The sequence below is a fragment of the Cicer arietinum genome, chromosome 6, assembly GCF_000331145.2.
Source record: "Cicer arietinum cultivar CDC Frontier isolate Library 1 chromosome 6, Cicar.CDCFrontier_v2.0, whole genome shotgun sequence".
Classification (NCBI taxonomy): Eukaryota; Viridiplantae; Streptophyta; class Magnoliopsida; order Fabales; family Fabaceae; genus Cicer; species Cicer arietinum.
Window position 1 is genome coordinate 31,884,666 of NC_021165.2, and position 22,602 is coordinate 31,907,267.

At 32.3% G+C, this 22,602-nt stretch overlaps 2 protein-coding genes across 2 annotated transcripts; one reads left to right on the top strand and one right to left on the bottom strand.

Moving 5' to 3' along the window:
• Positions 1-633: 633 nt before the first annotated feature.
• Positions 634-1,154, bottom strand: LOC105852433 (uncharacterized). Its single transcript, XM_012717717.1, has 2 exons — positions 1,095-1,154; positions 634-948 (listed from the first exon to the last, which is right to left on the bottom strand). The coding sequence occupies exons 1-2, from the start codon at positions 1,152-1,154 to the stop codon at positions 634-636; spliced, it is 375 nt and encodes a 124-aa protein (XP_012573171.1).
• A 6,343-nt stretch (positions 1,155-7,497) lies between these two features.
• LOC101499615 (uncharacterized) lies at positions 7,498-8,028 on the top strand. Its single transcript, XM_027336203.2, has one exon. The coding sequence runs from the start codon at positions 7,498-7,500 to the stop codon at positions 8,026-8,028; it is 531 nt and encodes a 176-aa protein (XP_027192004.1).
• The last annotated feature ends 14,574 nt before the right edge of the window (positions 8,029-22,602 follow it).

The following is a 22,602-nucleotide window of genomic DNA, read 5'->3' on the forward strand; positions in this document are numbered from 1 at the left end:
TCTATGAGATAGAGTGATTGAGTCATTTAATAAATTGTCAAATTTTATTTATAGTTTTCACATGAAGGAGAGAGTTATGTTATATTTACCTCTTTAGTGTCTGAATTTGTCATGAGACAGATGTTTGCTTCTTCTTCCTTTTCTTATTCAGAGTATGATTGGTCAATGTCACCCCATGTAGCCATCATAGATTTGTTTTTGTATGGAAATCTTCTTGAGTTCATTTTGCTTAGAGGACACTCAGTTTTGTAGTGTTTTTATCTTGTTGCACCCAAAACATGTTACTTGGCTTTTATCAGTTTTTTCTTTTTGATACGGCCTTTTTTCTTGTCCTCTACGATTCATTATCCTCTGAATTCTCTTAGATATTAGGGCGGGTGCATCCTCTTCCTCGGATAGAGGATATTCTGATTTTTCTATTTTTGTGATTTCTTCAGTTCGTTTCAAGGATGAACTTTCAGTTTTAAGAGCGACCATTTTTCACTTTTTGCATGGTTTATCAGAAAGTAACAATGGTTCATGTTCCCTTAGAGTTCCAATCAAATCTTCTCATTTCATGGTAGCTAAGTCTCTTGCTTCTGTGATGGCAGTCACCATTGTTCTCCATTCTTTTGGTAAAGTCCTTAGGATTTTTCATATCCTCTCTTGGACAGAGTATTCTTTTCCAAGAGACCTTAAGCTATTTAGAATGATAGTGAGCCTTGAGAACATATCGTCAATCGTTTCTTCCTCCTTCATTTTGAATAGTTCAAATTCCCTTACTCCTATGTCAATCTTAGCTTGTTTTACGTGTCTTGATCCTTCATGATGAATCTTCAAGGTATCACATAATTCCTTAGCGCGGTTGAATTCTTCAATCCTGTCATATTCTTCCCTACTTAAAGCACACGTTAGAAATAAATGAGTTTTAGAGTTTAGGAGTACCATAGCATTTTTGTCATCAGTCCACTATGTTTGAGGTTTTTCATCTAATGTTGGATCAACATTGTTTGTGCTAATGACATGGTTTCTATTTTCAACCACATACCACATGTTGTTGTCTTGTGATATGAGAAACAACCTCATTTTTCCTTTCCAATGATAGTAATCTGTACCATCGAAGTATGGAGGTCTGCTAGAGGATCCTCCTCGGGTACATACTTAGCTTTAGACATTTTGATCTTTTTCTCTTACACAGTTAGATGTAACTTTCTAGAGAACCTTGCTCAGATGCCAATTGAAGTAACTAAATATCACTAGAAGGGGATTAAATAGAGATATTATGGTTTAAAAATTTATAGTTGGCTGGTTTAAAAACGTATCCTCTATGAGAGGATGAATTGAAATTTAACTGAGGATGACTATAAGAAACATAAAAACTTAAAGCATATAAAGAGGACACACTTAATTTATATTGGTTCACCCAAAATGGGTTACGTCTAGTTCTTCACAAACTTGTGAGTTTCACTATAGCAAAAAATAACTTGTCCTCTAAAAGTGATCTTTTCTTTTCTGTGTTTGCTTTCTAGTCTCACTAGGCTGACACTATTTTTCTTTTGAAATTACAACTATTTCCATGTTTATAAAAACTTAGAAGATATAGATTTAGTGATTTGTGATGAGAGTATGAATTTTTCTCTTTTGCAAAACTTTCTAAGGGGATGCTCTAAAAGATATAATTAAAGACTTTAGAAAGTATAAGGAGAGGATGAGATTACTCTTCTTAGCTTTTAGTATCTCTCTTTAATGTGAGTAGTTGTGTGTATTAATGATGAAGAATTATCTTCCTTTTATAGAGGCCATGAAGATCCATCCATGAGGAAAAATGTAAAAGTGACCGTTATAAATTTGATTAATTGTCCATGGTCATTAGTCTAATTTACCAAATTCCCACTCAGTTGGCCTTGTAGTGCAAGAGCTTGGGAGGATGAGTTTGCAGTTCGTCTTTGTATAGGAGGTTTGATTTTTTCATAGGTAGGACATGACTTGTCCTTTTGGCTTTTTCCTTTTCCAAAAGCTGTAGGGTCTTGCCTTTCTTGTCAAGTGCATACTTTTCGTACTATGGTATATTTAGACTTTCCCTATGTAAGAGGATGAATGACTTCAATGATTCATCCATTCGTTTGTTCATCCTCTGTCTTGGATCCTCTTGATTTGTTTATCCATTTGCTATCTGACTTCATGTACAAATTTGTCTTTATGTTAATTTTTCATGGTTTCATCTTTTCTGAGATATTGAATATCCTCTTTTCTTAGAGGTTAAATATTATATCCTCTATTTGTTTATCATCTATCTTAGAGGACATATCAGATACACTTCTTTTAATGTGATGAGTAACCTGTTTTCTAAATTTAGATACACTCAAGAGCACAACTTAGATAATAAGGATGATCATAATATTTGAAATAATTTTATTATCATTAAAATAATTTAGAGATATTGTCTCAACAGTAGCCACATTAACATCAATCTTTTCAAAATATTTTTTATTTCTTGCACACCATATTCATCAACACATAAACAATCACATTCACATTTGCATCAATAATATTTCTTTCAAGCCACTATTGAAATGGTACGTACTTGAAATCATGCGAATAAAATACCAAACCGAAAGGGAAGAAAACCTGACATGCTTTGACCAATGATATTTCATAGAGATGTGAAATGGTCTCATTTTCTTGCCCACAAAAAGCACACAATGGGCCACAACTAATTCCTTTTTTGAAAAGATAATTTTTTACTGACATTTTTGCATGTAGAATCCTCCAAGCAAAATGAGTTTTTCTTGGAATTTATTTATTTATTTTCCACAACATTTTCCATACTTGTTAATCAATATCCTAAGATGAATTATGGGAGGTAGATACCTCACGTCTTATCTTAAAGAAATGATACGAAATCTTCACTGAAAAATAGCATATCATGAAGCCCTCCATACAAACTCATCTTGTAGTTGAGAGAAAGAAAATGGAATATGAAGAATTTGTTGAGCTTCAAAAGGAAGAAAAAATTCATTAATTAAGGAGACATTCCAACCTTGAATATCATGATGTATGAGATCTGAGACAAACATATGATCACAATTAGAAGGTTTAGGAAACCAAATCTTGTGACCATTTTAATATGGAAGCCAATTATCTTCCCATACATAAAGTTGATGCCCATCTCCTATTCTCCAAATACCAGCTTTCTTAATAACATCTAAACGAGCTTGCAAAATACTTCTCCATGTATAACTTGGGCAGTAACCAACTGAAGCTCTCAAGAAATTACTCCAAGGAAAATACATTGCTTTCAGATATTGTGAGATCAATAAATCATCATTATGCATGATATGCCATCCTTGTTTAGACAACATTGCAAGGTTGAAATCATGGAAAATTTTAAATCCCATACAACCCTTCTTTTTTTTCTTACATAATGTCTCCTAATTAATCCAATGAATTCTACGTTCACCTTGTTTGTTACTCACCAAAACTTACTAATTATGCTTTCAATATGCTCACATAAATCCATCGGAAGTAGAAAACAACTCATTACATACGTATAAATTGTTTGAATCATTGCTTTTGATCAAAACTTTTCCCATACTATTGATAAAGATATTTTTTTCCAACCCATCAGCTGCTTCCACACCCTATCTTGGACAAAATTAAAATACATATTGCTTAGACCTACCAACAAAATAAGGTAGCCCCAAATACTTCAAATGACATATAATAGCCTTAATTTGTATCCAACTTTGGAATAAGATTTTACAATCGTTAAGTACTTTTCGGCTAAAAGAGATTTTTGATTTATCCAAATTGTTAAGTTTATTGGAAGCAATATTGATAAATATTAAGCATTCATTGAATAGTTTGAGCATCTTGAAAAGAATCCCTATAAAATATGAAACTATCATCTGAAAAAAAATTAATTAGGGGTGTACATGGGTGCAGGTCGACCCGCCAACCCGATCATCTAACCCAACTCGATTTTTACCTGTACCCGATCACATTCGAGTCCGTCCGACCCAATCCGTTGAAACCCGCTTATATTTGGTTCGGGTAATGGATTCAACTATTTTAACCCGTCAACCCGACTCGGTAACTAGTTATAATTTTTTTTTAAATTTTGTTTAGCAGCCCAATAGGGTTTCATTACTCTTCTTCTCTTTGATATTTTCAGCAACCGTCATGTACCTTCTTCTTCTGTTCCATATATGCGTCCACCTTCTTCTTTTGTTCCATACGTCCACCTTCTTTTTCTGTCCAGATATCCTGAGGCCGCGTCACTGCCCTCAAGCTGCCGCCACGTTCTTCTTTTATTTAAATGTTATCTTTTGTTATAGTTTTTCATAATGAAGATATGAACTGAAAGCTTATGCTATGATGACTTTAGTTTAAACTTTTTAGGAGCAAAAATAATTCTTATGCAAAAGCTTATTCTTATGATGAATTTACTTTAAATTTTTTACATTTAAATCTATTAAACCATTTTTTTAGTATTGTATTTGAAAATAGTAAGTACTCTAAAAATAAACAACTGAAGCACTACTATATTAAAAAATTATGGTAGCTTAGTAAACTAAAATGGTTGGTGAGTTATGTGTAATGATGAAAGTAATGTGGTTGACCAAGTAGTAGTGCTAGCTGTTTTCTCTTACTTTTCCTTTTACCTTTGAAATTTTTTAACTATATTATTGCACATATTTGAGACAAATGGAACAAGTTTAAGAAGCTCCTAATCAATTTTTTCCACAAGCACAACAAAAGTTCATCACAACAAGCACAAGATTTAGGCCTCTTATCATTGTCGTCAACTCAAGGAAACGAGGTAACCGAAAGAAAACCTAGTAAAGTCTCTTCTAGTGCTTGGTTACATTTTAATAAGAGAAATGATACAGGTACATTCAAGTATTGTGGGAAAGTGTACACGTGTTTAGAACTTAGCTCAACCCAAAGATAATCGATCGGGTCGGGTATTGGATTTTGTCAAAACCGGCCCAACCCAACCCGCATACACCCTTAAAATTAATGATCAATTTTCTACAAAATATGGGTGAATCTCCTACTTTTTATTATTGAGAAAGGCTTTTTTCACTCTCAACATGAATCCATATATAAAAAATAAAATAATTGTGTTGTCTGAAATTGCATGTGTAAATAATTTGTGCTGTCAAAAATTTACATTAAAAAATAGAGTAAATGTCTATTTTGATCTTTGAGAAATTTTTAAAGATCCATTTTAGTCTTTTAGAAAAATAAAAACACTTTTTAGTCCCTAAGAAAAATAAACAAGATCAAATTAGTCCTTATATGAACCACAATCAGAAAAATGAGTTTTTTTGTTAACTTGTCTGATGAGTAATCAACTTGATTTTTTCCGTGTAATTTCTATTAAAAAAGGACAACTAGATATTGACAATAATTAAAAATAGACAATTAAGTTTCTAACAATAATTAAATGAACAATTTAATCCCTGCAACAAAAAAATCATTAAATTATAATGTAATTTGAAAAACAACTTCAATAATATCCAAATTAAACCACAACGGTATCCCTCATAAACAATACATAAAATCACACTTTCAAACATGTGAGCAAGAAGAACAATAATGCACCTTCAGAAAACGCGAGGTAAAGAAGAAAAATGTGAGAATGAAGAAGAAAATGCAGCTTCTGAGACAAACGACAAAGATGATAGAAGTCACACATTCATAATTGCAGATCACTGTGGAATCAAAAGTGTTTCTATCTTGAACTTGTGATTTCTCTAAATGAAATAACACTAGGTTTATTTTTCCCTAAATTGAGCAAAGAACTAAATTGTCCTGATTTATTTTTCTTTAGGAATAAAATGTGTTTTTAATTTTTTTAAGAACTTAAATGTATCTCTCAAAATTTCTCAATGAGTAATTTGATCTGGTTTATTTTTCTCAATAACTAAATTGAATATCTCAAACTTTCTAAGAAACCAAAATGAATCTTTGCTCTAAAAAAAATATAAAAAACTTTTTTGTAATGATAAGTGAAAAGTAGTTTAGGCATTATCTTTATTAGTAGAAAGATTGACACTAACGTGTCTGACCAAAAAAGTCTAACCAGATTAGACGTTGGATTATATATATATATTCTCTTTTTTTTTTTTTTTTTTAAATTAATCAATATATCCTATTTTAAAATATATATGCTAAAAAATTTTATTTTTTTTACCTTCACGAAGTCGCATCCCTACCCACTCTATCGATCACATAAAAGATGATTTTTTTTTATGCAATAGAAAGTCGCGGGAATACGACCATCTATTATCTTTTAGTTTGTTAATTTTTTAGTTTTACATAGGAAAAGTTGTTAATTTAATATATAAAAAATAATAAAAAAACAAAAAGAAATTATATTAATAAAATCAAACAAAATTTATCTAATAGAAAAAAATATATTAAATTAACGCAGTTGAATAAATGTACCAAAATAATTAACCTACTATATTATCATCTATTTCCAAAAATAAATAAATAAAATTCTTTTAATCGATTAAATAAATAAATATTGTACTATATTATCATCTAAAAATAGATGTGCCAAAATAAATAATTTTTTTTTTTCGAACTTTTATCATCGATTTGTTCCTCGTTGCCAATTTATAATGTTTGTTTTCCTTTTAGTTGCGGCAATAGGTTTTAGATCAATTTTTCGTTTTTAATTTTTATTTTATATGGTTTTCAATTCATTTTGTACATTAAGTCCTTAAGGCGCTAGATAAACCCTGCTCGGCTTACTCTTGTAATCCACTTACAATATATTGTTTTAGTATGTCTATGCCTCTTCAGTTTTCCAAATTTTACAGCGAGACTAACTAATTGGGTGGCTAAATCTCGTTAGGACAACACATTCGTGATTAATCAATATAAGATATTTACTCCCCTCCACATATACCTTCATTACGTAAATAATGTGCAGTCATTTTTCTATCAATTTTCTCTTATATAGACTAGTCACACTAAACAGTCATGAATATATTTCAAACCTGTAGTATGTAAAAGTAATGTGCAGTAAAATTTTGTGTGAAAAACGAAAGTGTTTTGAAGAAACTATTAATTACTCTGATATCTAATACTTTGTTACATAAACAAAATCTTTGACATCTAATAATAAAAACATAATGCAGTTATTTTTGTTTTTGAAACCAAACATCGTGTATGACCGACGTCAAAAAAAACAAACATCATGTATATGACCCAAGTTTACACAGTCAGTTACCATAATCACGAGAAAGTAGGGGTGACCAACGAAAAATAAAAGAAAATTAATACCTTAACAATAATAATAATAATAATAATAATAATAACAATAAAAAATCCGTATATTCCAATTTTCCAACTCTGTTATTCTCTTATCACTTAAAAATTCTATATAAACAAGGTCAGAGGTACGCTAGATTTGCTTATCCAAACGCTGAATCACCTCTTTCGAAACAAATCTGAAAAACAATAAAACATTCCTACGCTTTTCACTTTCTCTGTAAAAAAATGTCCGCATCTTATAGAAAATCAAGCGGACAAGTCCTCTGTTCTTCATCATCGCCCGGAAAATTTAATTCCCGACCACCGTCGCATCCCCATTCATCTTCTAACTCCGCCACTTTTTTCCACCGCTCTACTTTCTCTGTTCAAGCTTCATCCGTCCTGTTTTCCTTTGACAGCTGTGTTTCACCGAATAGTTCAATTTCTTTTACCGTCTCCGGAACGGGAGAGACAGTCAAACGACTTAACCACCGGAAGAAGCGGACGTGTATGTGCTCGCCATCGACGCATCCTGGCTCATTCCGGTGTAGTTTTCATAAGAGTTTGGGATCTGGCGCTGCAGTGACGTATGCGCCGAACCGTCTCAACGCGCGGAGATCGGCAATGACGAACTCGCTCGTGAGAATCCGCGGTGTTGAAGGCGAACTCGTGAAGAAAGCGCTGGCGTCGCTAATCCGGCCGTCGTCGCATAACCAGCGTCGGCGGTATGACTTCCAGCCACGACCTAGCAGATTCAAAGCGGAAATAGACGCGTGAAGAGTTCTATTTCAGTTTTTCCGCCAGATACAATGACGGTTGACAGGCGGCGATGTTTTAAGATTTGCCGTCTTTGCTGATGATTCGTGACGGACTCGGTTATTTTTACTCCGTATCCGATTGACTGTGTGTGTATATAATTCAGAATCTCAGATTCACGTGAATGAGTAGAATGCGAACAAATTATTAATCTCTATATTCACGAGTGACGCTACCATTATGGAATATGATCTATTGTCATAACACAAATTTTGTTAATGAAAGTTTTCGACAATCAATTGGCATTTGTATTTTGTAAATAATTTTGAACTTTTCTCTCTCTTAAGATAATACATTGATAAATAATTAAAGCTTTGGTTGAATCTTAATTCTACTATATCAAAATAATTTTGTATAACTCTCAACTCAATGTTAAACATATTGATATTTTATTTTAGGTCTATTTAAAATATGATTTTTTATTCAAAATTAGCACTTTTAATTCTCTAAATAATTTTTTTTTAAATTAAATAAATTTCATGGAAAAATATACACAATATACGGATATACATCTAGTTGTAATTAAACTGAATATCAGATCTATGTAAATGAACAATACATTCAATATATAGCGAAAGAGAAATAAAACAAGTCATAAGCAATTTCTAATATCACTAATGTTGAAATTTTTAATAATGCATTACTGGTTTTTCGTATAGTACCTATGGCCAAAGTTTTAAATAGTATAATATGATTTATATTATATAATATATAATATTGATTGAGAGATAAGAGAAGATCAAAACTAAGAAAGGAAGATACGATACTATTTAGATACATTTAAAAAAATATGTTTTTTATCCATTTGAAGTGAAAAAAAAGAGATTCTCGATTTTTTCCTTAAAATTGACATTCCTTTTTGTTAGTACCATTTTTTAAAATTATGTCTATTACTATACCATCACTAATATTTAAACTTACCGGTTCATACACTTTGGGGAATCATAAAATATATGTGTTTACTAGTTGTTATAATTTGGAAGACATACTTTTGTAGTTTTGAATTCATTAAAATTATAAGTTTTGTAAATTTATGTGTTCAAAATTAACTGGTTTATATAACTGCTGTGATATGGTAAAATACTATTTCTAAAAACAATTTTTTTTTCCAAAAATGGCTGCTGTCATGCATAAATTGGTGTTGTTATCATATGAATTTGGAGATGTATTTTGGGTTCTAAGTTGAGAAAGGTCACTAAATAAAGGAATCAAACTTGTAATTGAACAATATTGGGTGCATGTAATATTGTCCTATATATAATGAGTGTTGTATTTTTTTTTATTTTTTTTAGCAAACAATGAGCGTTATATTAAGAAGTTGAAATTCGAATTTAAAATTCTGATTTTTAAAACTCAGATTTTTCGTATGGATCTTCGTGCTGATCCGACTAATAACAATTTGGGTTGGACCTTTTCGGATCATACTTGATACTACTACACAGGTCCCTTAGACTCTTAACTATTTTAATGGCTAATGGGCCTAAGAGTCTTGAAAAATGTGAAAAAAATTTAAACCACAGGGTTATACACCAAAATAGTACTGATATGAGGCATCTTGCTCCCAGACTTGTAACCTAGGAATGAGGTGGTAGTCTAAGAGTCTATATGAGAAAGTCATTCGTTTTTGCATGCTCTAATGATCTATGCACTGACATGTGTACTATCACTTCCTATATGTGGCGTTAGTGATACAACATTTGCTTTTCTGTATAGCATCAGAACCGTTTATTTTACTGATTATACGCGATGATGTTTGATTGTGATCATTTACTTTGCACACTCTTCACCGTCTGATTATATCATTTGTAATTTTACTAACTTCTGCAATTTCTATCTCCACTTCACTTTCCTCTTCTTTCACGTTAAGTTCGAATTAACGTGTTTGGGTTTTGATTTGTTGTTGCTCCATTTTGGTTCTCCTTCTTGTTTGTCGTAAATGAAAATGGTAGATTGTTGAGATCAACAAAGATGGTTTACAATGTGTTGACGCAAATGTAATATGCTATGAAAATAGAGTATGCAAATCACATGGGGAAATGAGATGAACTAGAGTTCTTTTATATCAATAAGACTTTTTCACTCGAATTCGTCTATGTCTTCCTTTTACCGATTTGAAATGCAAAGTTATGTCAAGTCTTAGTGTCTCTCCTTCTCAACTTCATCTAAATAGCTAGACATATATTAGGTGTTTTGAATCGTGTTGTACTCATTGGAGAGATCCTTGTACTTCTGCAATTTTCTTTTGATTTTATACTCGTATGAGGACACGTTATTTTTTGCAAAGTTTCTTGCATCCACAATTCATTTATATTAAAATTTTGCTACACTAAGATGTGAATCTATTTATTATTTATTAAATGTGAATGTATTATGTAATTTTTTAATTATTATAATAGATGTTCAAGTTCATATATCACTATTAATGCATATGAAATAAGTTTTTTTTTTTCTATGATGAATGAGTCTCTCATAACATTTTTTTATTTTATAATTAAAAAAACATAAATTATAATTGAAACAATAAGAAAATGAATAATATTAAATATTTGGAAATAAATAATTTCTAATTATTTCATTATTCACTCGAAACTTTCTATGTTTTAAATATTCACAAACTTTTCGTGCCTATAATTTTTTTCAACCACTCTTGAAGTTTTTTGACCGTGTCAAATAATTATTTGAAAATTTCAAGACACACATGAATGAGTTGTTTCAATATTTTGAATTTAGCAAACTATCACTCACGAATGAATGTTATAATATATCACAAAACACATAATATTATTTAGTGTGCTTAGATCGACAGTGAGATTGATAGAATTAAGATGAACATATAAAATTGAAAACGTGAAAAAGTCATAAATTTATAAATCTAATGTTTCAAAACTAATATAAATTATATAAAATGAAAAAATATTATAGCTAAATGTACTGTAACTTTAACAATAAAAAAATACATAACTATTTAATAAATATATTATTAGAAGAACTACTTCAATAAAATCAAAAAACTTAAATAAACCAATTCCACACTTAAATATATTTTGCATGAATTGTATTAGTCAACAATGCTTTATTTTTTCATTTACTAAAACAATCCTAGCTTATATATAATTATTCAAAAATATATTTACCTTTAAGTACATAAACACTTGAGTATATTCTACAGTAAAACAAAATTAATATTACTTTTAAATTACATATTATTGTTATTTTACATTTAGTAATATGTTAAATTCTACGTGCAACGCGCGAGTTAGTATCTAGTTTAGTTTTAAAATCACCATTGTTGTTATTTATAGTTAAGAAAAGCTTATGTGGCAAACATATGAGTGACGTGATAACTTATTGTTAAGTTTTAGTGCCTCCATCCAAAATCAAAAATAGGTTTGGGGATTAAGGTTCTCTCATCCTTTCTCTATCATCACATTATTATTACAAGATTACCATTATCGCATCACCATCTTCGAATCACCATCATCTTTGAATCTTCATTGCTTCTTCTTTGTTCAACCATCAACCTTGTTAGGTTTCAACGTTTTAAAGTGGATTTTAAAGATGAAATAATTCAAACTCCATATTTCTTGTAGCTTAAGACACTATTTGATAAAGTAAGATAATATCTTATTAATAAATGACACTTATATCTTTACTTTATGGCTTAGTCACAAGCAAACGAAATCCATTGATAATTGTCTTTTTTAAAGATGTCTCTGGTGTGTATATCCATGATGCTCATGGAGTGTTCATGACGACTAGAATACTCTTTATATCTCAACTTTTGCCTAGAGCTAAGGGAAACTTTTAAGTTGTAACTTTTCTTGTGGTGGTTATCATAACTATAGAGATGCATGTCATTATTGAGATAAACAAACTATAAGGTGATTGTCGATATTATTAATAATTCTTATGAATATATTTCTTTCTTTTTTGTTTGAAGACATTTTTTAATTAGGTATAATTATAGGAGAGCCATATTTTATGTAGATATCATTATAGTTGTTTGTATGGGGTCTCTTTAGCAACTAAAAACATAGAAACACTAGCATCGCACTCTTTAACACACATTCTTCAACACAGTTTTTTTTATTGATTAAAATTTACATAGAACTCACCAAATTTATATGGACCCCTTAGTGACCCCATATAAAATTCAATCAATAGATAGAAAGGAGTGGGTTGAGAAGTATATGTTAGAGAATGTTTTGTTAGCATTTTTTAAAAAACATAACCAAACCTTAGGGAAATTTATTAAGATACATGCAACTTAAGTAGCTCATACCCAAACAGTTAATCGTATTCTACTTTGTATTGACTCCAGATTGTAACGAATTCCAATAACTTCGTACCGTATAAAAATACAATACAATAACCCAATAAAAACCAAGGAGATTGCTGCATGACTGCATAATATTATGTTGCACAGTTCAATATATTTATGCTGCCTTTAAATAAATGGTTACTTTTTAATTAGAATAACTTATCTATTACTTGGCAATAGTTTACAAAAACAAGTTTAAGATGTTGAAAAGGAAATATGTAGTTTACCAAACATCCATGAAAAATAACTCTGTAGTAGGTTCCTAGCTAATACCTTTTTTTAATAGGCAAATGTTAGAAATTAACTCCTCAAACCTAAGTTAAATGTAATAAATTGAACTATATCCAAAAAAATAAACTTGCAACAAAAACGGCTACATGATTTAAGCATAATAGTCACCAATAATAGTTGAAGAAAAATTATTTGAAAGAACTACTAAACACTTCAGAAAGTTCAAAAATCACATTTTTGAAGTTCAAGGATCAAAGGCTTGAACTTTTCCAAAATGAACAACATAAGTCATGCATCCATAATTTTATTGGCAACTTTTTACAAGATAGAATGCTGACTTGCAAGATATACCTATGACACTCAAGTTAAAATGTAACGTTATTTTAAATGACCTTGTGTCATGTAATTAAAAATATGTTCCACTATTTATTCTCAAGTTAAATTGCATGCACTTAAGCAAATAGTAAAACGACACAAGGTTAGTGACATAATAACTTTAGAACTGCTAATTTCAGACATCTAGTAATGCACTTGAAGCATTATACCCCATGCTATCATGTTATTGTGAAATGATAAATATAAAGGATACTGAATTGCAGCTTCGTTTTGGTCTCCAGATCCATTTATGTCTTTACTCTTCTTGGGTATGAGGGTCTGTTTTGATTGTTGTATTGTTGTTTCTGTTTATTTGTAAGTTGAAGAACAATTGTTCTAAATGACTGGAACCAGTCATGAAGATTGATAAAATCTCCATGCTCTTGAGCCAGCGAATACCTGTAAAAAAATGTCAATTTAAATCTTGTGCGATGCTTTAACATGTCAGAAGAGATAATATTAGAAAGTTTCATATGAGACGCAACGGTTCAAGGTTATCTAATAAAACCAACCTCATAGGTATTCATAGTGCCAGTAAGTCAACCTCTGAAGGAAAGGAAGAGAGTTTTAGAAAACATTTGGTTGGAATGCTTTGAGAGAAAACTATTATTTCTTATTGAGGGAATGCTTTGCTTTTTTTAGCTTGATTTACAAAATTAGAGTCTTTCCCACTTTATAGGCTCCACAGGAGAGTTTTACACACTGTTTACACTTAATATCTCACCTTCAACTGCTTATATAATACTTCATCAGTCTCATATTAAATGTCTTTTAAGGTTATGCACACTTTTTGAGAAAATCATTGAGTTTACTAAATTCTATGATAATTCATTTACTATACTCTTATTAATAAAAGTTTTGTGGAATAGTTAATGGGTTGAATTAGAATAAATAAGGGTATATTAATGGTAAAAAATATTTAATGCTTTATTGATAATTTAAAATGACAAATAATATAAGACAATTAAATATTTCAAATGAGACATATGAGATGAGAGATGAGGGGAGTACTACATCTTCTAGCATCTAACCCAATCTACTTAATATCTAGAATTTTCGTTGGACTACAACGCATTAACACAAAATAGGCCTAACACTTGATTAGTGCAATGAACCAAATCAAATTTACATTCCAACGAGCTCTTCATATTTCCTCCATAAATGATGTAAGCAAAAATAAACAAGTCATTTTGGTTGAATGCATGCAAATATTGCTATCATATCTTTTTCCCCACATATTATTACCAGCTTATTGTTCACTATAAACTTTAGCTTTTTATGGAGGACGAATGTCACTGCTCCAGCAGCATGAATCCACGGTCTCCCTAGAAGACAACTGTACGCCGATTTAATATCCATCACTTGGAAGGTTATCCTAAAGACATGGGTTCCGATTTAAATCGGCAGGTCAATCTCACCAACAACTTTTCTTCTAGATCTATCAAACGCTTTCACCACCAAAGCACTCGGCTTCAAACAAGCTCCCTCAACAAATAGTTTTGATAGTGTTGATTTAGGCATGACATTTAACGATGAACCACTATCTACTAGCACTCGTGCAAGAATATGATTGTGACACCTCATAGAGATGTGCAGTGCTTTATTATGCTATGTCCCTTCAGCTGGTAATTCATTGCCGCTAAAACTCAGGCAACTACTAGCAGTGATGTTACCGACAACTCCATCAAACTGATGGATGGTGATAAGTGAGTAACATGGTTCTCGTTTAAAACTTTCATAGTGGCCTTCTATGTGCTTTAGAGTTCAATAACAAGGAGAGAACTGATATCTTGGAAGGGGTTTGATTTAGCTGATCCACCACCTTATATTCACTTTGCTTGATAAACTTCAAAAATTCATTAGCTTCTTCTTCAGACACCGTCTTTTTACTGGTCTCTTGTCCTTTTATGGCATGATACATATCTTATTTTCCTTTTTCTCCATGAACATCATTTTTCCTAAGTTGTTCGGGAGTGCATACTCGACCACTCTGAGTCATTCCACCAATCCCTGAAATGTTAGTGACATCAGTTCCTTTAGGTTCACAACCTTCACTTGATTGATGATTGGCCAAGTGGGATCTGATTTCGTGATTCCACGGTACCGCCTTGGTATTTCTTTAAGGAAAGGGGTTTGTGCTTGGACAATTATTCCTTTTGGCCTGCTAGGAGTTGACTTAAAATTCTCTTTTTTGTAAAGGATTTCCAATGGTTTTGGGAAAGCTATATTATTTTCCACACATGACCCTATGGTCAACACATGGTCATCTTTTGCATATTGGTCTATCCTATCTCCAATGACATTGACAGAGCCATCCCCGTGGCCTGGCAAGGGATTACTCCCTATGTTGGGACCGTCCTCCTTGAAGGTAAGCCATTTTGCATTAATCAATTCTTGCACTTTAGATTTTAGGGCTTGGAAATCTTTGACAAAATGCCCAACGGCTCTTGCATGGTATTCACATTTGACATTTGGATTGTACCATTTTGGAAATGGTGGTTCAAGAGGTTTCATTGGTCTTAGGACTACCATTGAATTTTGAAGTAAGTGATGCAATAATTGGCTGTATGTGACGGGGATTGGGTCAAAACGAGTTATCCTTTTTTCTCAATTAATTGGTGGTCTGTAGTGATTCGGGATTGGATTTTGGTTCCATTGATTTTGTTGGGAAAATACGGGTGGTGGTGGTTGATAAAAAGGTGGTCTTGAAGGGTGATATTGAGGGTATGAAGCTTGTGTGGTTGCGGCCACATATGGATAAGGAATGTAGGGAGTTTGTGGTACCGGGGGCTGGAAGTTTGGGGGTCGATAAGAATTGATGGGTGGAAAATAGGAGACTCTGGGGTTTACCATTACAACGTTAACGTCCCATTCTTTTTTTTTTTTTTTTTGTGAATGTCGGCTGAGGTCTTTTTATGCTAGTTGTTGCACATACGATCTTGCCACTCCTTATCCCACTTTCTATTCTTTCTCCTATCATGACCAGGTCAGAAAAGTTTGATGACATACTCCCAATCATCTTATCATAAAAAGGCGACTGAAGAGTATCCATAAACATACCAACCATTTCTCTTTCAGACAAAAGAGGTTCTACTTGTGATACAATTTCCCTCCATCGATGTGCGTATTCTTTGAAGGTTTCGTTGTCCCTTTTCAATGAATTTTGCAATTTGATCCTATCGGGGGCCATGTCAAAGTTGTACCTGTATTGTTTCAAAAAGGCATCAACCATGCCTTTCCATGAACGAATTCGATTTCGTTCGAGATGCATATAACAACTTAACGACCCCCCACTCAAACTGTCTTGGAAAAAGTGAATGAGCAGCTTGTCATTATGAGCATGAGAAGCCATTTTTCTAAAATACATAGTCAGATGATTTTTAAGACATGTAGTGCCTCTGTATTTTTCAAACTCAGGAACCTTGAATTTTGGAGGAATAGTCACATCGGGAACCAAACACGTATCAAAAGCTTCGAGACCATAGACATTATACCCCTCAATTGCTTTTATTCGTTCTTCTAAGACATGAAATTTTTCCTTTGATTGTGTATCATCCCAAATGTAAGGTTGATGCCAATTCCCATTAGCATCAAAATGGGGTACTTGGGGTGCAATATATGGAATATGTTCTGAGGGTAGAGTGTTTGGGGTGGCACGTAGCTCAGAGGAGATGGGATTTGTGATTGGTTTAGGTTTTGGGGGTCGATAGTTGAGTGGTTTGGGTTGTTGCCTATGGGGTTGATGACTAAAGGTGAAGTATAATCGGGTGGGAGACCGTACATAGGAAATTGCATAGTTGTTGTATGAAGTTGTTGGGTAGTCGGGGTAAAGCCTAGTGGGTGAGAAGGAGTGGTTTGGTGTTCTTCATTTGCAGTCGGAGGATTCCCATATGTATTCCCCTTCCTTGACAAAGCCTGTATAGCTTCTAGGATTTGATCAACCTTATCCTTCAATTGGTTGACATCCACTCTCTTCACTTCTTGATTTTGCTCAAGTTCTTCCATGATCTTGGAGTTTGCATGAGTCCGATAAGGGTGTCGGGGAAACATCTCTATCCTGACCAGCCTGGCCTCCACTAGCCTGGCCTCCCTCATCCTGACCAGCATGGCCTCCCTCATCCTGACCACCCTCATCCTGGCCTCCCTCATCCTGGCCTCCCTCATCCTGGCCTCCCTCATCCTGACCACCCTCATCCTGACCACCCTCATCCTGACCACCTTCATCCTGACCACCCTCATCCTGACCACCCTGGCCTCCCTCATCCTGACCATGACCACCCTGGCCTCCCTCATCCTCACCACCCTGACCTCCACCAGCCTGGCCTCCCTCATCCTGACCAGCCTGGCCTCCCTCATCCTGATCATGACCACCCTGACCTCCCTCATCCTCACCACCTTGGCCTCCACCACCAGCACTCGGACCATGCTCTGGTCGGGTAGTAAACTTCAACTTATATGTATCCTCGTAAACTTCTAATTCTGAAACAAAAAAAAAAAAAGAAAATTTATAGGAAATAATAAAGAATAACAGAATAAAGAAAGAGGTGTAATGTTTACTTATTAGTCTTCGGTTGCTTTCTACGAATTTGAGAACAAATCGGGTTAAATCAAGTATATTTTGTTTTCAGCAAAGATTGGAAGAATTAACCAGATGGTTAAATTTCCCGATCTTAGAAATCTATGAAAAAACACAATTAAGTCATTATCTAACATTGCCAATTTTGAAAAGCAATCTTTCCAATGCTTGCCTTTATCTTCCAACTCTTTGTAGATCTCTTGATTCTTCAATTGTCCAAGCAACATTATAAAACGCTCCTCATAATATATGGTTTCATCCTTTAAGTCATTATAGATCTTTTCTTGATAGTCAATGTAATTCTTCAACTCAATAGAAGTTTTCATTTCTGTTCTTAGTGCATCTTGGTGTTTTGAGTGTAATTCCTCCATTTCTTCCTTATGTTGCTTCTCATTCCTTACTTGACTCTCGTATTTAGCTACCATTTCTTTCAGTTGCTTCTTTAAATCTTCAAACTCCTTTTTTATGTTCTTCTAAGAGCTTGTTGGTTTTGTCCACAACTGCTTTCACATATAGGCCTCTTCAATAGCTGCATTCTTTTCTTGCTTTCGTATATCTAACTCTTCATTTGCGCCTTTCAAACAATCTTGTATGTCAAGTTTATTTTCTTTTTCAATTTTCAATCTCTTGTTGCTTCTCTCGATAAACTGACTCTTACATGTGTTTTATGATCGTAAGGTCTCGTTCTCTTGGGAGACTTTTTCTAACTTCGCTTGTAGCTCTTTTTTCTCCACTTCAGATTTTAACAATGATGCTTTGAGCTCTTCTATATCTTCATTTGTAACAAGGATAGGTTCAGGAATTTCCTGATCATTTGAGGGTGTACTGTGGAAAGGCAGGTTGATTTCTTGGACTCTTTTCTTTACCCATTGTTGATAGGGTTCTTTTGTGCTGCAACTTCTACATCCGAGTACTTTTCCTTTTCTAATGATCAATTCCCAAGCTCGACTTATCCTTCTCAATATTGGTGGGTCTACTATACCCGTATTGTGCAAAACAAAGGCTTCCAATGACTTATCATCTGGTTTATCCAACATGGGGTAGCCAAGTTGTCTCAGAGCTACCATTGGATTGTAATTAATATATCTTTTCGTTCTTATGAAAGGCACATTTGGAAAATCTCCGCATTGACATATTACCTCTTCCACCCCCTTGTTCTCTATAGTACCATGAAATTGTATCCCCAGTAAGGCTAGCTATACTCTGACCATTCACGATTACTCTTAACCCCAACATGATACACTTTCTTGAACATGTGTGACACAAACCAAGTATACAACACTGGAACACAACACAAAATTGTTCCCCCCTTCTTCTTGTGTCGCATATGTAGAAAGTAGTATACATCAGCAAGAACCGCATGAACTGGATTTTGTTCATCTTTGTTAACAACTAAGAAGACATTGATGGCATCAAAATCTACAAAATTATCAAGGTTTTGGAATAAAACAATACCATAGATAATGAGAGCCAAAACATCTATAAAAGTACTCTATTCTTTTTTAACGGCTAAATCTTGGCACTTTTTCTCTAGATATTTTGTTGAAAACCCCTGAATAGCTATTTCTTCTTCTTTTGTACTTGTCAACCCTCTTATGTTGATTTTCAACACTTCAGCAATTGCGCCCAAACTCGGTGGTTGCCTGGTATATCGATAAGGATTTCCTTTCTCTAGGGAGTAATCCAATATTTGTTCAAATTCCTCTAATGTCGGGGCCAACTGAAAGTCTTGAAAGGTGAAATATCTTAAGAGAGGATCGTAATACTGAGCCAATGTCGTGAGGGCCCCTGCTTGCACATTCACTGCCAAAAGATTTAGGATCTTTCCATATTTGTGAAAGACACTCTCACGTTGTATAGTTTTCATTTGATTGCTAATGTCTCTTAAACTTTTCAAATCAGGTTGCTTGAACTTTAAAAGTAAAGTTTTCCTTTTTTCTGATCCCATTGCCCACTTAAATAACACGTGACTAAAGTTTGTATGATTCCCCAAAAATCTTGAAAATTTATGCAAAATGCTATTATGTTTTATTTTTCTTAGAAAGAGAAAAAAAATGTCATGAATATGAATGAAACTATTATATATAAAGTTTTGAATGTACGAGATATTTTTATGGTTTGTATGGATATTCTTACAATGAAAGGATCTATTGGCTTATGTAGTGAAACTCTCACAAGGGAGACTCTATGGTTCTAAACACGGTTCCTAAAACCGATAATCCTATTTTAGAATATTGTCAACAGCAATAGGAAAACTATTTGGAGTGACAATAATCTCAACATGATCAAACTCTAGGTGAGATCTTCATGCTAACCAAATAGGATGTACATCCAGAAGGCTACCACTACGCAATCTCGAAACTAAGCCTAAGTTTTGTTCAAACCCGTATATAAGGTTCCACTCATAAGTGTGTGTCTTAGTCAAAGTGTAGGTGTTGAATAAGCATAATTCAATAACTCCATAATACTAACAAAACATATATGCATATACAAAATAAATAAATAAATAAATAAATAAATAAAGTAAAATAAAGATCTGCTAGCTTAAAAGAATATTATAATGTCAGCTAATACTTATTAAGAAATAATAATCACATAAAGAAATTAAAAGATGAAAAACAAACAAATACAGAAAAAGTTAAAAAATTATGCACAATTAATTTGTATAGGCTTGACTCTCTAAGAATCTCTCAGTGGAGTCGCCAGCTGCCGCGGCCTAAAATGCTGAGTTTTCCTCGAATACAATGGAGTCGCCACTAAAATTTATTTATTAAAATAGGGAAAATATTAGGAAAACCTTAAAGATAGAAAAATAAAATAATGGTCTTTGAAACCAGATTTTGAGTTCGGGAGTTGATTATGCGTAAAGTTTTGAGTTCGGGAGTTGATTATGCGTAAGGAAGAGATTAGCATCCTTTATATCAATTTAAATATATTTATTTCTCTTTATTATTAAATATGAATATAAATTATTTTTTATAAATTGTTTTTCATAAAAGGATGTCCAGCTAAAAGGATGTGAGATTTGTGTTGGCGTGTTGGCAAGACTTGGCAGGACAAGCCTGTAATGGCATGGATTGGTGGTGTGTTGGTATGCCAAATAAAAAAAACTGAGTTTTTGTTGTAATTCAAAATTTTTTATTTTTTGTTTTATATTATCTTAAATTGGTATATATTTAGGTTTGAACTAAATTTTTTAGATTTCTAATAATAACTGCAAAATATTTATTAACTATATTATTATTATTAAATAATTTTTAATTATTCTAACAAAATTGAGGTACTACAATTAACTATAAAAAATTGCTAATATTTAGTAGTCCATCATTAATCAGCATAAACATACAAAAATAACCAAACACGGTAACAATATTAAACAATACCTTAGTAAATCATCAAGAAATGTGATAGCTTGCAAGTTTGACATTCTTGAATTCTTGTTAATGTATACTCAAACTCTAGATACACTTCTCTTTAAAATATAAAGGTCTATTTAATACCGTTTTTAAAAACTATATTTTAATTTTTAAAAATTTAAAAATTAAAAATTTGTTTGTTAGAGATTTTTATCTCCAACAGTTTTGTGAAAATGTTTTAATTTTCTGTTTTAAAAAGAAAAAAACAAAAACATCTTTTAAACATTTTCCTTTTCTATTTTTTAGCTTTAAAAACACACGGAAAATAGATAGTTTTCATTAATGGCATTTGTGTAAATACGTTGAACTTCTTCTTCTTCTATATTTTATATTTTTATTATTGTGTATATTCTTTTATTATTTTTATTATTTTATATTTACACGCTCTTCTATATTTTGTTTTCTATATTTACATTGGTTTGGGTGAATTTTTTATTTTTTATTTTGTCTATTAAAAAATAATTTTTTGTTCTTAAGTCATATCTCAAGTTGAATGTTAAATATTGAAACCGAAACAATGTGAGTTATTTATAGTAGTATTTAGCTATGTGAGTTATTTAATAATTATACCGAAGTATTTTACTTGTATATATGAATTTGGTAAGCAATATATATGTTCTAATGTAGAATAGTTTTTTCTTTAAAAATTGGACAGCCAATAAATTTTTATTATTTAAAGTAGCATTAGTGACAATTTTACAATTGTACCCAAAAATATTTGAAATTCTTAGTTACCATTTCTTATATATGCAACTGTTACACAGGTGAAGACTATATCTGTTCTAAGTGATGAACCTCAACAACCAGTGTCTACCTCCAAGCAACAAAATCTCAGCAAAAAGGGAACAAGGTATGTCATGTAATCAACAACCAGTGTCTTAGATTTTATTACCTTTTGAATTGTTATTATATTGCATGTACTTTAATAAAAAGAGCAATAAAAATTTAAAAAAATACTAGGATAGAAAAAAACTTATTGTAAAAGCAGGTTAACACAAGCGTCCAAATATCATCCTGATTGTCGACACAAGCACAAAAGCAGGTTTAAATGTGCGAGCAAAGTAAACAATGTTTGATTAATTGGAAAAATTAATCAATGATGCATGGTCCACACCTCTACACAATCACCAAAATTCACTATTTGCGGGAAACTAAACGGTCTGCATTGACATTTCCTTGTTTTTTTGAAACTGCATCAAAACCAAAATAAAATAAGATATGACATTCAATAAAAAAAATAAAAATCAGCGAAATTCAATTAAAAATAAATAAAATTTTACCTAACTTCTTCTTGATCTTAGGGGAAGCCAATATGCAGTTAATGCTGCAAATCACCTTTGTTAGGCAATGAGGTTCAACCGTACGAAGCTTACCTAAAAGGTAGGTCAATGTTATATTAAAATTCTGCACAACAAAACAAAAAACAAGTTAAAAACAAGATATAGTATCTTATACAACATACATAAACATCACATCATTTACCTGTCCCTGAGTTGGTGTGACCTTAACATTTGTTGGAGAACCAACTACATGCATTCTCTAAGTGATGAACCTCAACAACCAGTGTCTAGCTCCAAGCAACAAAATCTCAGCAAAAAGGGAACAAGGTATGTCAT